This window comes from Apteryx rowi, unplaced genomic scaffold, assembly GCF_003343035.1.
Source record: "Apteryx rowi isolate R43461 unplaced genomic scaffold, aptRow1 scaffold_399, whole genome shotgun sequence".
Lineage (NCBI taxonomy): Eukaryota > Metazoa > Chordata > Aves > Apterygiformes > Apterygidae > Apteryx > Apteryx rowi.
This window is the reverse complement of record NW_020450518.1, coordinates 603,317-620,059: the sequence shown is the minus strand read 5'-3', so window position 1 is coordinate 620,059 and position 16,743 is coordinate 603,317. Positions and strand designations below refer to the sequence as shown.

Sequence of the window (16,743 nt, the reverse complement as noted above, 5' to 3'; positions counted from 1 at the left end):
TTTTTTTTTTATTTAAAAGACTGACTTGGCGTTACTTTCCCCCTCAGAGTTATAGTGAACAAAGCATTGTAACCTTGGCCTCGCCTTTTCCTTTTCACAGGTCTTTTGGGAGGATTTAATGAGACTTAGTACTCTAGAAACTTTCACATCAGTGTTACTTTACACTGTAGACTCAATGTTGACACTCCACTTAGGCATTCCTCTTTCAGCCAAGACTTTTTTACTTTTTATACTCCTGTTTGTCTGGGCATTTTACAAGGAAATGAGAGATTCTTCCTCCTACTCTGAGGCTTGAGTGTAAGTTTTGATTTGGTTTGTCTGTCTCACCTGGGTTTCTTGGGAGCCAATATGTTTGGTCATGTAGATGAGCAGAACTTTAAGCCTTGACCTACTAATACTTCCTTGTTTACTTATTGCCTATCAGCAAAACCTCCTTGTGTGCAAAACTGAAACTAAGCTTACCTAGTATACTTTGAAAAGCCAGCATTTCTTTGTTCTTAAAACTGCTTAGTGGCTAGTGGCACCCTGTGTTAAACATAGGATTTCATGCTAAGAAATAGGCTTTGACTGTTAGGTGCTTCAGTAGAAAAGGGGACTTTCTTGGGTAGTTGTTAATATGCGTTGCCTTCCGATTTCCRTGACGGTCTTTTAGAAAGAGTTTAAGCAGGATTGTTCTTTATCCAGCACTTGAGCTGTGCTTAGGAAATGTGGCAGTAATCAATAGGGGATAGGGTGAAAGAAAGCAGTTGTTGTTGGCTTGTTGGAATTAAGATTCCAGGAAGAGAAGATCTCTATCCTTGGGAACCCCACAAACAGGGGAGATGGGAGAGAGGTAAGCTGGAGGCAGATTAGTTGCCTTTTCTAGTCTAAGCTCTACGAAAATGAAATTACTTGGAGCTGACTAAAAGTGCCTTCTAACCTTCTCCATGAATGTTTTCATTGGCTCCCAGGAGGAACAGAAATGAAAAACTTTTCGTGGGACTGGAAAGCTTGGGTCTTAGGGATATTAGTGGTGTTATAAGCTTTGAGCGTGCTTTGTGGCTGTAAGCATGATCTTGTACTAGTTCGCTATGGAAGAAACTGTTCTATCATTGTGGTATCACAAGCAGAAGAATAACACTTTTGTCCAAAGCAACATGCCATGAGAGGGGAAGTGAGAGGGAGGTGAGCTAAGTGTCTAAAAATGTAATGCATGTGTATTTTCTGAAACTTGTTATGGGATTGCCTCTGTTCCTGCAGCTGGGTAACACTTGTCATCTGACTTGCATCCCAGTGATTCCTATGAAAGAGAACACAGATGACTCAAAGGAATCAAAAAAAAAAAAAAAAACAAACCCTTTGCTTTTGTCACTGTGCTTTGGGATTAAACAGGTAAGCATTAAACTTGGGGGAAAAAAACCCTAAGCTTTTAAGACTGAGAATCTTCTTCATGTTATCTTAAATCTTAAATGCATATATTGAATATCTTGTTAAAATCAGTCTTGTGTGCAATTTGGATCATTCCTGTACAGTACCCTCCACCTTCTGAATTTGGAGTGAGACATTTTTAATTTAGCATCTTTGGTACAATTATGATAGGTCCTAAAGCTGCCTTTCCACATACCTGTCAGCTTGTTATTCACTTCATCACTACAGGCTCTTATCTTTGCTGACATATCAAATGCCTTGGGTGGAGCAAGAACATCAGTGATTTTTAGGAATTAATGTAGTGGAAACACGTGAGGTGCAGAGACAACTCCCACTTGGACTAACTTGTTACAAGTTATTAAATGTTCTTTTTTTTCTTCTGTCAAGTTAATGTTCTCTGAACTAAGATCTTTGGCATGAGCCACAGTTAATTATTGTCAGTTATGCTATATGTCAGTTGAGCGGTGTGCTCTTTGTACGTTAAAATAAATACAACCAGAGTTTACAGCAGATACTCTATTAGGCCTGTCCCTTGTGAATCTTACACATTGATGAAAGGTAATATTCCATAGTTGCAAGACAAATGTCAACCTGTTTTTACAAGGACACGCTTTGAACTGCACAGGGTAGAAGCTGCTTTCTTAATTATTGCCTGCTAGTATGGTAGCTTTGCCAGGACAGTGTCACAGGGATCACAGAATAGTTGAGGTTGGAAAGGACGTCTAGAGATCATCTAGYCCAACCCCCTTGCTCAGAGCAGGGTCAACTATAGCAGGCTGCTCAGGATYRTGTCCAGTCAAGTTTTGAATATGTCCAAGGATGGAGACTCAGTAAGCTTTCTGGGCAACCTGTTCCAGTGTTTGACCACCCAGTAAGAGGAAATTTTCTTATGTTAAATAGAATTTCCTATATTTCAATTTGTGCCCATTGCCTCTTGTCCTTTCACTGGGCATCACTGAGAAGAGTCTGGCTCCATTTTCTTTATATACATTCAGATTCCCCCTGAGCCTTCTCTTCTCCAGGCTAAAGAATCTCRGTTCTCTCAGCCTTTCCTCATGTGACAGATACTCTAATCCCTTAATCATCTTTGTGACCCTTTGCTGCACTTGCTCCAGTGTGTCAGTGTCTGTCTTGTACTGGGAGCTCAGCATTSGATATAGCACTCCAGATGTGGCCTCACCAGTGCTGAGTAGAGGGGAAGCATCACACCCTTGGTAAGTCTTCCTAATCCAGCCCAGGATACTGTTGGCCACCTTTGCTGTGAGGGCACATTTCTGGGTCATGTCCAACTTGTTGTTGACCAGGACGCCCAGGTCCTTCTCTGCAAAGCTGCTTTCCAGCTGGTAGTCCCCCAGCCTGTCCTGGTGCCTGAGCTTATTCTTCCCCAGGTGCGGGACTTGGCATTTCCCTTTGGGCTTCATGAGGTTTCTCTAGGCTCCTTTCTCCAGCCAGTCGAGGTCCCTTTGAATGGTGGCACACCCATGGGGTCTATAAACCGCTCCCTTCAGTTTTGTATTATCTACAAACTTTCTGAGGGTGCRCTCTGCCCCATCGTCCAGGTCATTAATGACTATTAAGCAGTAATGGCCTCAATATCAACCCCTGAGGTACAGCACTAGTGACTGGCCTCCAGCTGGACTTTGTGCTGCTGATCACAGCCCTTTGAGCCTGGCAATTCAGACGGTTTTCAGTCCACCTCTATTGTCTATCTGTCTAGCCTCTACTTACCAGTTTTTCTAGGAGGATGCTGTGAGAGACAGCATTGGAAGCCTCGCTAAAGTAGAGATAAACATCATTTGCTGCTCTCCCCTCATTCACCAGGCTAGTCATTTCTTTGTAGAAGGCTGTCAGACTGGTCAAGCGCAACTTCCCCTTCGTAAATTTATGATGACTATTCCCAATCAACTTGTCCGTAGCAGATTTGGAAATGGCTTGTTTAATATAGTATTTGCTTCATCACCTTTCCAGGGATTGAGGTGAGGCTGACCAGCCTGTAGCTTTCTGGATTCTCCTTCTTGCCCTTCTTGAAGATTTGCTTTCTTCCAGTTCTTGGGAACCTCCTCCAATAGCCATCACCTTTCAGAAGATAACTGAGAGGACCCTAGAACAGAAGCAGAAGAAATGCTTCTTGTATGTCAGGGAATGACTTTTTCCCCCCCCTCTTTTCATCTTCATGGTTAGAAATGCCTTTAAACAGACATAATTTACCCTACTACTTGTTAACTTCTCTCAGACAGTCTGTTCTGGTGCTTACTCAACCAATGGTATTTGTGGCTTGTGTGGTTTCTGACTCCCACCCCTCCCAAATATATCAGATTTGTTCCTTTGGATTCATCATCTTAGAGCAAGGGTCTGTATTTCCTGCTTTAAAGGAGCTTAATGAGATTTTGGATTTTGGGGGCGGAGGGAGGTGTTGGAGTTTTCAAACAAATGAGCAAGAATGGATACAAGGAAGGTAGATATTGGAGTAGAATGGGCAGGCAGGTTCTGTTTTGCATTTTATCAAGTGTTCTGTGACTATAAAATACTAAAATAGTTTTTGAATGTAATTTTTGAGCAAATGTAACTAAAACTTTACACTACAAACTTTGTGCAGCATGCCAAAGTGAGAATTAGCTTATAGTCATGCAGGCAAAAAGAAGAATTTCACATAGGGAGCCAACAGTTACAAAGTTGCATTCAATTATACTCGGTGAAGCAATATATAAAATGTCATGGTTCCCATCCCTTAAATTTATTGCTTGTGACCAGGCCTAACAGGCAAGCAAGATAACACGCAAAGAAAGGAACATCAAAGTTAGTAATATTTTTCYGTGTGTCATAAATGTGCATGTACAGACATCCACTGATATTTTTCAAGACTTTCATGTAACTCACTGTATTATAAAAGCTGACATGAGGATGTATGTAGTTTAGATTCTTTCAAGATTAATTAGTGGAAGTTAGAGGAGAGAACTGCGAWTGTTAGCCAAAAAGCAGAACAAACTTGATGAGCAGAAAAGCTTAATCTTCACCACTTACAAGAAATTGTGTGTGGGAGATGGTAGCAAGCACTTTTAAACGGTTTTTATCCTTTATTCTAGACTGCACATATTGAAGAGCTCTGTGTCCAATAATAGAGAATACATGGTTCCCATTACTAATACCTTAATGAAATACTATCTTATAGTAAAACTTGGTTTGTGTTTCTAATGGTGCTTTTATTGTCAAGCCTGAGTGAGCTTTATACTTGTAAAGGTATCCTTTAAATCTAAATCCTGCTCCATTTGGGTAGAGTAATTGTAGATACTGAGATGAATTCCTTTTGATTTGTATTTTACACTTAGGATAGCATGTGATGGAATTCTTGTGGGATGTGTTCATTTTGAAAGGTTTATTTTCTTACATGGGAACAAGCTGGATTTATAGATCTATTAAGCAAGGTGAGCTAGATATATGCTATTCACAGTAATTTTTATATTCCTCAACTTGAAGTGACCTAGTGAGTTTGAAAGTAGCATAAAACTTGGAGCTGACATCTTAATATTTGATTTGCTGTGATGATGACCCATTAACCTTTAGCTCTAATGGCTCTATAGAATTATCCTTAAATGTTGCAAATGTTCCCCACAGTGGGGCTGCAGTAAAGATTTTCTGTCTGATGCTAAAATACACAGTGTAATCGCGTCTCCAGAATGTGTGGTGTTTCTAGTAGATATTGATCTCTTATTTGTTATCCTAATTTTGAGATAAGCTTTGGTTTCTGATGTAATGTAGGTTTTGTGCAGATAATACCCTCAGCGTCTTGATTAGGAACTATAAAACATACAGTTCTTTAGAGACRCAAAAGCTTGTTTCATGATGTAGTTGCCATAAACATAAGTTTTRGATTGTTCTGAAATTACTTTATTAACCCTTGTGACCTCATAACATTTGGGGGTAAAGAAGAGTCAAAAGATGAACCTAAGAAATGTAGCTTACAAATATTAAGACTGTTCATGGTAACTGCTTCTCTCAAGAAGCAAAGATTCCTAGAACAGATTAATAAAACTATTTATTGTAATGCAAAATGCTAAACAACCTTTGCTACTTTAMGGGCTGAAATGATGGTTCGTTCATCTCAAGCAGCAGTTGAGAGAGAAATAAGCTGTGCTRCTTTCCTATAAGCAAGTAACTAATGTATTAATGTATTAAGAATTCTGAAAAATGGTTTGTTTATTATAGAACAGAAATAAACATTAGGAATATAATATTTTTGAGGGCTGTAGTGAGCTAGGATGCAATAGTTGATTTGAGCCTTTGGTGCATATTTGAAACTTRTCAAAAGGAGAGGTTTTCAGAAGAGAATGGTAATATGACAGCAGGAAAAGTGGGGAAGGTTCCAGGGATAGATGTCCAAGAGGGCTGGAGGGTTTAAATGGGATGGGGAGCGCACAAAGATGAGGAATTACCTGTGACCTCTAAGTGTTTTTTCTGGTGGGTTGGTCTGTGGGCCTGCAAATGCCTTCTGCGTGTAAATGGATTTGTGCTCCTTTTCAATCTTAAAATAGTTTAGTGAAAAGGGGACATCTTTCTCTTTCATATAAAATTATTTGTATTTGGAAATGAGCTAACCAAATGAAAATGGCTGAATACAAAGATATGYTGGGGTCTGATACTATGTTTCATGSTTCTTAAAACATGCTTCATTTAGTGAGAGAAATAATGCACCATTAGCAGGATCATAAAGCATCTTTTAAAAACCTGAAATAGTACTTTGGAAAACAGAATCAATTGACTGAATTTTGGTGTCAGTTTTAAGAGGCTGATCTACTAGAGCAACAGAGGGTTCCCAAGGATRTCCTGGTGGGGATTTGTTGGGAAAAGTCAGCAAAGGAGTCAAGTGTTTTTAGTGGATCTGTTTTTCTAAGAGCTCTTTAAACCTTTGCCTTTTCAGAAAGAGTCTGGGTTTTTAAAGTTTACTTATGCATTTGGATAACTTCACCTTAAATATAATTTTTTTCCTTTCCCATCAGATTTCCTTTATATCCAAAAGGAGGAGAGAAGCTTCAGTTTGAATATGGAGTATATCTTCTCAACAAAAATATAGCACAGGTTGGTACATCTTGAGATTTTTTTTTTCTTTTTTCTAATGCACTATCTACCATCTGCTTCATGTCAATGTGGCATGAATATGCATCTCTTTGGATGTTGTTTCAGCTACAGTGCTGTTCTGTGTAGAGAACATCTGTGAACTCTTGGAGGTGTTCTTCAGCTTATTGGCTTCACTTACCTTACGGCTTTGTGCTTGAGATTTATCTCCTGTGGTGCTTAGAGAAGGGCTTGCCAGCTAACCATGAATTTCTTCCTTTTCAAAATGTAAATGCTATGAGTGTATATTGCACTGTTTTGAAAATTGTAAATGTCTTCTGATATTTCTGTTGTTCTGTTATACTCAAAGATCCATTCATCTCATTCTCATTGCTCTGTCTTTAATTTTTCTATATTACTACTCTGACTAGCTTTCTGTTCCTATACTTAAATGATAAGATTTTTAGCTTGTTGCATTTTCTCAGGTCTTGCAGGTGCATGACTTGAAAAAAAAATCCTCTAATCGTCCTGACTTCCTTGCTCTGATGTGTTTTAAAAATCATCCTTTACTCTGGCAAACACATGAGAAATCTTTTTTTAGCTTTTAGGAGTTTATGAGCTTTTACTTGAGGTAGTGCTGATGCCTGCTGCTAGTGAGTTTGATATGGAATTCAGAAAATGTTTAAAAGCTAATCTGTAAGAGAACTTGAGAGGTCATCATGACTGATGACCCTGCCCTAGGGCGGTCAGCTGTTCTTATTCCATCCCTGACAGATGCTTGTTTAGCATCCTGCGAAGGAAAGCTTGTGATTGAAGTACTCTATCCCAGTACTTGGCTTTTCTTGCTTCTATTTAACCACAGAACCACTTATTCCCATAGTCTACAAAGAGGAAGAGAATTAAATGAACAAACTTCTATGCATTGAAAGATATCTCTGTTTAAGTGTTATCTCATGGGCCATGTTTCTTAATTTCTGAGCATTCTTGTTGCTCACCTGTTCTCCATCGATCCACATCTTTCTTGAAGTGCAGTGCCCAAAACTGGATACAGTGTTCAGCTGAGTTGCCTTCAAAGTGCTGAGTGGGATGAGAGAAGTGCTTCATGGGTCTTGCTGTTTTCCTCAGTTCTTATGTCCCAGTAGGTTTGTATGGTCTAACGCTGCTAATTTCCTGTGATTCACTGCAACCTGCAATCCCCAAGCCTCTTCTGTGTGGCAACAAAATAGCCCGTTCTATATTTATGCACTCCTTTAATACATGTTTTACATGCTGTGCCTTGAAAGTATCCTTAAAGTTGTACCTTTCATGTTTTTAATCATGTATCTGATTTCATAAAATGAATCTTGGGAAAGGCAGAGTGAGAGCTTGGCTTTAACCTCGTGCTATCTGCATGTAAGCCTCTACTGTATTTATTCAGGTCACCTAAAGAAAATACTGGAGATTTGGATAAATCATAGACCCAAGTAGAGCCCCACTTAATTAACACTTTCATTTTGGCAGTGAGCCATTGGTTAACTACACCGAGGAAGTACTTACTAGCTTTGCACTCATTCTGTGGAATACTTCATCAAGATCCCATTCCCCCAGCCTGCTTGTGAGCATTTCATGCCTTAAAGTGTCAAAAGGTTTCTTTAAATTCATCTCAGTTTCTAGCCTGTTCGTGAGGCTTGGAATAAGATTGGTTTGGCAGTTTTATTTTTGACGTGGCATTTGGTGGTGTTTTTTGTTTGCTTAATTTCTAGTTTTTCAGTTTGATCCTTTCTTCCCAGTTCTCTCTTCCTCCACTCTCTGCCTTTCTCCATCTCCTATGCCACAACTGAAATAAAGCTTCTGGATCTTTTCATTTAGTTTATTTAAAGTTTGGWTTGCATTTACCTTTTTCCAGACTTCTGGTATCTTGCGTGTGCTCAGTGTGTTTTGGAAGATAACCTCCAATAGTTCTGAAATTACTTAAAGGCTGAAATATCGTAGGATTAAGTTAATCAAGTCCTGCCAGTCTTCAAAATTCACTTAACTAAGCTGTTAATATAACTTAGACTGTGACTCTCTGTTGCTGGTATTGATAATGGTAGCCAGCTGTTCACACTTGACTTTCATAGAGAAGACTAGTGCAAAAAAGGGATTAAATACTCTTTCCTTCAAATGATTCGATAGCTTTCTCTCTGTTACCATCAAATGAATGCTTTCCTTAATCTCTACTTCTGTAAATGTATTAGTTCATTCTGTAACTTACTTGTCATGCTGCTGCTGCTTGCTTTGCTTTTCAGCCTTTCATATTTTTGTTCCTATGTAATTTTGCAGTTTGTCCTTCAGTAATATGATGCAAGTGTTTTGTGCTTTTTTCTTGATCGAAATTACTAACTTGTCATTGAGCCAGGTTGGTTGGATCTTTCCATTTCTTGTAGTCTCGGTTAGTTGGTATTTGTGCCTGTGGTATCTCTTTTATAGTAACCATCACTTGTTTCCTTTTTTCCCTTTGACTTGTCTCTGAGGTGTTACAATGGCTAGACCTGCTGAAATCTGCTGTTTTGATTCTATTCTTGTCCTATTTCCAAAATACTATGAACTGTTCAAATCATGGTTATTCAGCCGTGTTCCCTTCCAAGTCCTTGCATTTGGTTCCTGAAATCACTGGCATATGCTCAAATTCAGAAAAGTAATCGAAGACTTAATTTAACCATGTATTTGTATAAAAAAGGGTTTCCAAATTTACATGGGGTCACTGGTGCTAGCTGGACTCTGTTTAAAGTGGTTAGTACAACACCAGTGGTTCACATGTTACTGCTTGAGAATGTATGCTGTTGAATATAAAAACATAAAAGTAAATCAGAATTTTGGGGGCTTTTACTACTTAATCAGGGAAGTGTTACTGAAGTCTGTATAAATCGTTGTAGTCACCTTTGCTTTGATATTCTTGGTCAAATATTACAGCTTTTTATAGGTCTGCCACAAGAAATTCCATTGTGAAAAATCTAGCAGAGTAGGTAGATAACATGCAGAAGTATATCACAGTGCTAGAGGTTCTCTATCCAGGGGCTGACTTGATTAAAAACCTGGGACTGTTTGAATCCTTTACATGCTCTTTTGGAGGGTGGAGTCCAGAACTGTTGAATTTAAGTAGCTTTTAGAAGATCTTAAGACTGCTCTGAGGAAAAACTTCCAGGTATGCTTGGTTCATGTGGGTACAGAAGAAAATGTTTGAAAACAGTACATAATCAAAAAGATTAAATTTGAATGGAGAGTAAGCAGCTGCCTCCTCCCTGTCTGAAGAACCTCACAACCTCTGAGGGGTCCTTTTAAGGCCCAAAGGTGTTGGCTTTGCTTCATGCAACCAGTCCTACAAACTAAGTGGTTTTTCTGTCAGTGGTTTTTAATGCAGAACAGTTGATTAATTTGCTCTGGCTGCTTTGTGAAGATTGGAGAGTATCTAGGAAGAACCCTGTAATCAGGAGGACACTAAATCTGCTGGAGTGTTAGAGGAGGAACTTGGGTCTCTGTTGCCTTATTTGAGTCCTTCATGTGAATCTTGTGATCAGAGTGGGTGAGAAGCCAAGAGTCCAGAAAGACCTGCATCAACTTAAATATGCTTGTGAAAGGATTCCTATAAGCTTCCACAGTTTCACAGAGGTTTTTCTTGATTTTCCAACACCTTCTCCCCCCCCCCCCAACCATGGAGTTTTGAGAGCAAGGAGAGGCGTGAGAGTGTGAGTGGGAAAGAAGTGAGACCAGGCTGATATTAAGTAAAATTACCGAAATCAAAACTCTTCTAGAGATAAAGTGGAACTTTTTAGTAAAACAGCAGGACAATAACARTGAAAACCACATCCTGCACTCAGGAGAATTCGGTTGGAATTAGAAGCAGTTCAGTGCTAGCTTGTTAGAGCATATATTTGGAGAAACTTGCTTTGCTGTTACATTCCAAAGTCAAAACAATGTGTGTTAATTCTGAGAGTTCATAATAACTTCCATCTGTATGTGAGCACAAATTGTTTCAGGCCCCATATTTTCTATTTGTAGAATCAAAGTCCTCGCTAAGTTCAGAGTAGCTTTTCATTAGATAATATTAGGTTTGACCATAAATTTCCAGTTAAGATTTCAGCTCTGATTGTAATGTAGACACAAGTGTGATATTTTTAAAGGGAAATTAATGACTTATGTCTAATAGCAACAACAGTCACAAGAACAAAAAAAATCACTGTCATTCCAGAGCATTATAAATGGTGAAGTAGAATACAGTTGCTAAAAGTGGAAGTACGTGGCTCAGTTCTCATAAATATCAGGGGTTGGAAGATCATTCAGCAGGCAGCTGACCCCACAAGCTCTCTAGCTGCTAAGTTATTGATGTGTGTAGAGTATCTGAGGAAGGTGAGGCTTTAGCAGGAAATGACATGGACTCTTACGTTGGTGCTCACAGTAGAGGAGTTTAGATTGCCTATGAAAATCTGCCTTTATAGCAGACAGCTTTGAGGAACCTGCTGAATTGTCATGGGATTTTTGTGTGCGATAAGCAAATGTRTTTCCAGCATGTAGGAGAATTTTGTAGCATTTGTAGGAGAATCTTCATGTCTCTGAATATCATATATGTAATGCACAGCTCAGATGAACCATGGACGTGGTCCCTGATAAGTTGAGCTGTCGCAAGTCCTTGAGCAGTAGTACTGGTGCTCCACTTTTTTTTTCCCCTAGTTGTTCGGGGGGTGGTTTGTTTTTGTTTAGAGGTTATCTCGTATGTCCTGCAGGTGATTTATTCTCTCAGTTGTTGGTTATGCAGGATGTCTGTGCTGCCTTGGGGAGGAACATATCTGGGGAAAGTGCAGTGTCTTTGAGTTTCAAACCCCAGGCCTGTAAAACTAAAGGAGAAACTCTATTGCTGCTTATCAGCAACTTTTTCTCTCTTTCCTGGACTCTTAGAGCCTTGATTGCTTGGCCCTGACTTTAATGTAGCTACATCATTAGGTATGGAGAGATGACATTAACTATGACTTTACTGGACATTCCTATCAAGACTACCTCCATATGGCTTTAGTGGATATGGCCTCAGAAATGATGGTTTCCTATTCTTGCTTCAACTACTGGCTGTTGAAAAGCGACTTACGAAACTGGGTATCGAGTGAATTTGGACTGTTCCGTAACCCTTTGATTCCCTAAGGAAGTTAACTAAGTCAGTGTGTGTAGTCTTACCCCAGTTAATTGCTGGTGTTAGTCAGTGAGACTCTGCAGTTGGTGACAGTCAGAGTGTACCTTCTCAGACATCGTTTCCGTGTTTTGTGAAATCTCTTTACTGACTTGTCCCACTGCATCCGTTAAGGTTTTTCTGATTGTGTTGAATGCATGGTCACATTCACCGCAACACGAGACTTCCCTTCTGATCCAGTTTTGTCTGACAGCTATTGAGTGATGTTAGTTTGATGTTACTATTCATACTGGCATGATTTGCTCAGCCGTGGCCAAAGAATGGTCCTGCCTTCATCTGTCAGTCACAAGTAACAGATGAACCTTGCTATTTGACAGGAAAAGTCATTTGAACAATTTTCTGTCAGTTCTCCAAAGGATGTTTATTTTCACATCAGTGCATTAGAGATGCAAGCAATAAACTTTGTGTCCAGCCATCCTTTCATGTTTCCAGAGTCACTGTGTCCACGTGCTGGCAGACAACATTTACGTGCTTTATATAACTTGGTAGAGATGTTGGATCAATCCTCCTTTGTCGCAGCACTGCTGTCCTGGGAATGGCGTTCTTTGTTTCAGTTTATCTAATGTATGAGGAGCATAACATTCACAGAAACATGGAAGTAAAGCAAAGTACTTAATGTTAGCTGCAGTCAAACTGGTGTCTTTCTAATAGCTGCGTGAAAAAGTTGAATGCTTAAGGTATGTACTAGTGCCATGTGTAAGAAACTACACTGAAATTCTGCTCTTAAACGTGAAATGGGGCAAGATGTCCAGTTCCTGGCTCTATTAGACTATCTAACATGGGAGCAAATCAGCTTTATATTTTAAACTATTAAACTTTTCCATGGGAAACGGCAGAAATGTTAGGAGTAGAAATTTGTTTTGGCAATAAACACTGCTGAGTGGAAGCGTCTTTGAGTTCTGTGGGTATCGGTGTAGATGCCGTGGTTACGACCCTTTGAGCGCAGGATACTGTGACTTGTACACTACATCTTTTACGAGGCCCCTAAACTAAGTTCATAAAACATACGGCTCAGAAAGAATGCACTGTCTGAATCTGCGGCCAATTTAACTGCATAGGGAAAAGTGTTCTTGAAAGAGCACAGGTTGAAGCCAGAGCCGAGTCCTTGTCTTGCAAAGTGCTGAGTGTTCATCTTAATGTTAAGAGGAAGGGGCTGCACCTGAAAAACCACAAAGTACCTTCTTCAGCTGCATGGAGCCAAAGGCTTTTAGGAGAGATTTCATTCCTGAAAGTCTCCTAGGGTAGTAATGGGCTTGATACCTAGCCAGATCACTAAGAATTGGGGAATTTACATATGTTTTTCTGCAAACTTGTTGGAAGGCTTTCTTTTTTCCTTTCCTATCGCCCATGCCAAGATAAAATAGGTTGAAATGAGACTGGATTAGCTGTAACTGCAATCACTTTTTATTCGGATGAAAGCCTGCTTATCCTTGCCCGTAGGCAATCCATACAGATGAGTGAGGGTAACTTGCTTTATGGAGGAGCAGATCGGGGCTCCCCGGGCTGTAGTGATCGCAGCACCTGCAGTATGAGCCTGGACAGTGCTGGAAGCTGTGCTGCTTGCTTAGGTCGCAGGGGAGTGCGGAGGTGGTGAGATGGGGTGAACGACACAGGTGGAACAGGAAACAAAATTTGAAGTAGGAGACAAGCTGGGGGGACTGGATTTCTACCAGGATGATGGACATTTTTCTAACTCTTCCTTGAGCGTCTGTCTCTTTGCAAGTGGCTGGCCCTCAAGAAAGCTGGCACTGCCTGCGGTGCCTAGAGCCATTTCCCCGAATTAATTTTGGGAGCCCCCTCGTATGCTCTGTATTTTAGGTCACTTAAGTATATTATGTAGTTGTCACTGTCTCTGTGCATTAACTCTTCAGCTTGTTCAGTCAGGTTTTAAGAAGCAGCGTGTGTTTAAAATGGAACCAAGTTTTAGTAATCAAAGGGAGAATGGATTCCTGATACAGTTAAGCTGACATGCACGCTTATTGTTTGCCAACTTAAACTGCTTTGTAGTTCATATAAACACTGCTTTTTTCAAATTGGAAGAGATAGGAAAGCGGGAAGTCAGTTATCAAACTGTGGCATATTGTATGAGTCTAGGAAAAATATTCACTGTATGATTTTTTTTTTTTTTTTTTCTAACTAGTGGTGTATGCCCTGGAGACAAAGCTTGACTTTTGGGTATCATAATTTGTTAGCATCTGTGAAATAATGGATCTCATTTGTCAGCTTGTCTTTTCCTTCAGGAACCTTCTTGTTTTCTGCTATGTTGCTGTCTCTTCATGGAAAAAATCCATATTAAAATGCATAAAACTACCAGTTTGTCGCTTCCTGAAACTTTTTTTTTTGCTCAGCTTCTGTTATTTTTCCCTTTTCCATCCCGCCATATGCTTTATTTTGCTGTTGTATAGTTTAATATGCATGCAGCGAGCTCTGTTAGGCAGGGTCTGTCTGTTACTTCTCTGCGTAGAATTTGGCACAACAGGGCACAGACCCTGTTTTGAAGGCTTTGGGTATGACAGCTGCTTAATCAGCCATAAATCTTTCAGGCTTTTTATATACTATGGATAAAGTTTAGAGCAAGCTGTTTTCCAACAGAAGGAATACAAGTCTGCTACGTGTTGGCTGATTTAATTTTGTTCAGTCCAGAATGCTTGGAAACCCAAAGCTTGAAAGCGTTTTATTTTTCAAGAGACTGAAAATACTAAGGAAGTATAACATCTTTCTTTGCTGGCCATGTGCATAATTTATATGAATGTTTCTCAAGCTGATATTGTGTAAATAGGAAAAAACAAGCTCCATTTCAAACATAGCCACTAATTGTCTTCAGGAAGGTCGTTGCTTAATAGATTTTTGTTTAAAGCTCCACTTTACTAATTTTGCCAAAACTATGCAACTCTTTGAAACAAGGGTTTTCCCCAACATAGCCTAAAAGAACAAATAGCTAAAATACTAACCCTTTTCAGCTAGAGCTCTAGTCTTTTGCCATTGCCCATACACTACTGACAGGAGCGCCTTGTTGCGTCGTATTGAAATAATTCTGCAAAGTCCTTTCCTGCAAGATGTTAAGGTAAAGCTAGACTGATACCCAGTGGGGAAATTGTCTGTTAGTTTGGTGGGGGGTTGTTTATTTATTTAATTTTTTTTTGGGGGGGGGGGAAGCAACTCCAAAATGTGCTTATATAGAGCAAAATTATGCTTGGGGTGCTAAACACATCAAGAAAACTACTTTTTTTTTTTTTAAGACTTAAGTACAAAATGCTACTTGTCTTTCTCCTTTTGGCTTCTGCACGTCTGACCTTTTGTTCTCTGCCTGATGTAATGATTTTTAATACAAATGTTCGGGATGAGGTCATAGGAAGTGAGTGTGCCCGTGTCTCATAATCCGATAAACATTGCTTTGTGATGCTGAGGAGTTTTAAGGAGGTCTGACCTGAACCTGGAAAGGTTATACCGTATAGCTCATCAAGCTATAATGTAGCAAGACTACAGCCTAACAGTAAACATGGTTTCAGTTATTTGAGTGCTTCACGGGCTGGGGGAAGGAGGGGGAAAGCTTTTCTGAGGCCAGTAACTGTTGTATCTTCTAAATTGCTTTTTTAATGTGTTTTCTGTAAAATAGTCATGGTATATGAGAGGCACCTTTATGGGCAAGGGGACCCATATATGTTGTTTTCATAACAGGGTCCACTAACCACGGGATTTTACAGGAATAGCTTACTTAAGTGGCTCTTTCCCCCAGTCTCTCTTTCACAATGGTTTCCCATATCCTTACTGGGAGACCAGACTTGAACCGTGAAGGCTAATGTTTGCAACCTCTCCGGAGGGGTATTGTGTTTACTCTCAGGAAGGGCTTCACTAATATGAGTGAGAGTCCTGGAGGAAAAACAGCTTTTGGCTCATCTAGATGTTTAGTCGTACGGTGTGTTCTGCATGTACTCAAAACACATACTCCTATTTCCCGTAACCTTGTTTTTCTTGTGGTCCATCTCCAATAAACGCTATTACTGTGAAACTAGAATACATCATTAAATATTGCCTGTTATCAAACTTCAGTTTAAAAATTGCAGGAAAGCTATTTCAGAAATGTTTGGCAGAATATTACAGACTGAGCATTGGTGTCCAGGTTGCTGCTGTATTTGAATGCTGTATTTAGTATTTTTTTAGGTTTGAGGGCAAGATGCAGCTTAATATGATTCTAAGGCAGATCAAAGAAAGAATTAGATATGCTGTCAGTGGAGAACATAGTTTCCCTCCTCCCTGCTGAATCACTTCTGTTCTCTAAACTCCACGCTTGAATTTCCTTTCACTCTGCAGGATTTTAATTCCTCTCCATCTGAAAGGCAGGGGAAAGGTAAGAAAACAAGTTGTCCATGGGATAACAAGAATCAGTGGTGATAAGTTATCATATGAATTCAATACAGTTTGAGAGCTGGATTAGTTAGAGCTCCACGCTAATCTAATGCGTGCAGACACTTAGCCGTAACATAGAGATCAACGTCGTCTTACTGTAGCATTAAGTGTCTCGGACCAGTGACTTTGCGCTATGTTGGCCATTAGGTATCACTGTTACAGGTCAAAGTAAGAGAAGAAGAGGTTATTTTATTGATAGCAGCTTGTACCTCGTAAGTGTGTGTGTGTGTGTGTGTGTATGGGGAGGAATCAGCCTGTGAAAGATAGTTTTAGACTAAGCATGTTTCAAAAACAAGTTGAATGTAAGCAGTCTGAAGGGACAGCGTTAAATGCAGTGGTTATCTCCCATTACTGCTTTGATTTCTGTTTGTGTGCCTTACTTGTTACTGCTAAATCAAAATAGTGATGGGAGTCCTTTTAAGAGGGTTTTAATAAAAGGCTTTGGKTTTTTTTTTGTTTGTTTGTTTAAGCTCACTGGGTCAGCTTGAGGAGTTTTAATGCTTGTGCTCTATGGATTAGTGAAGGACATGGGTTTTCAATGTTGTTGACATAACTTGTTTTTCTTGTTAATTCAGTACTCTTAAAAGAATTGCCAAGTAAACATCTGCTCTTCAGGGTGGACCTCTGAACAGCATTGACATCCACTTGGGAGAGGGAGGCAGCTCTTGGCGTATCAAGATACAAGC

At 39.7% G+C, this 16,743-nt stretch overlaps 1 protein-coding gene across 3 annotated transcripts in view; it reads left to right on the top strand.

Annotated features, from left to right (window-relative positions):
- UVRAG (UV radiation resistance associated) overlaps positions 1-16,743 on the top strand; it is a 96,059-nt gene that overhangs the window by 60,496 nt on the left and 18,820 nt on the right. For all 3 annotated transcript variants that reach the window (XM_026074729.1, XM_026074731.1, XM_026074730.1), the window contains one exon: positions 6,402-6,480. In XM_026074729.1, the coding sequence (XP_025930514.1) occupies positions 6,402-6,480 (79 nt within the window). The remainder of the gene's footprint in view (positions 1-6,401; positions 6,481-16,743) is intronic.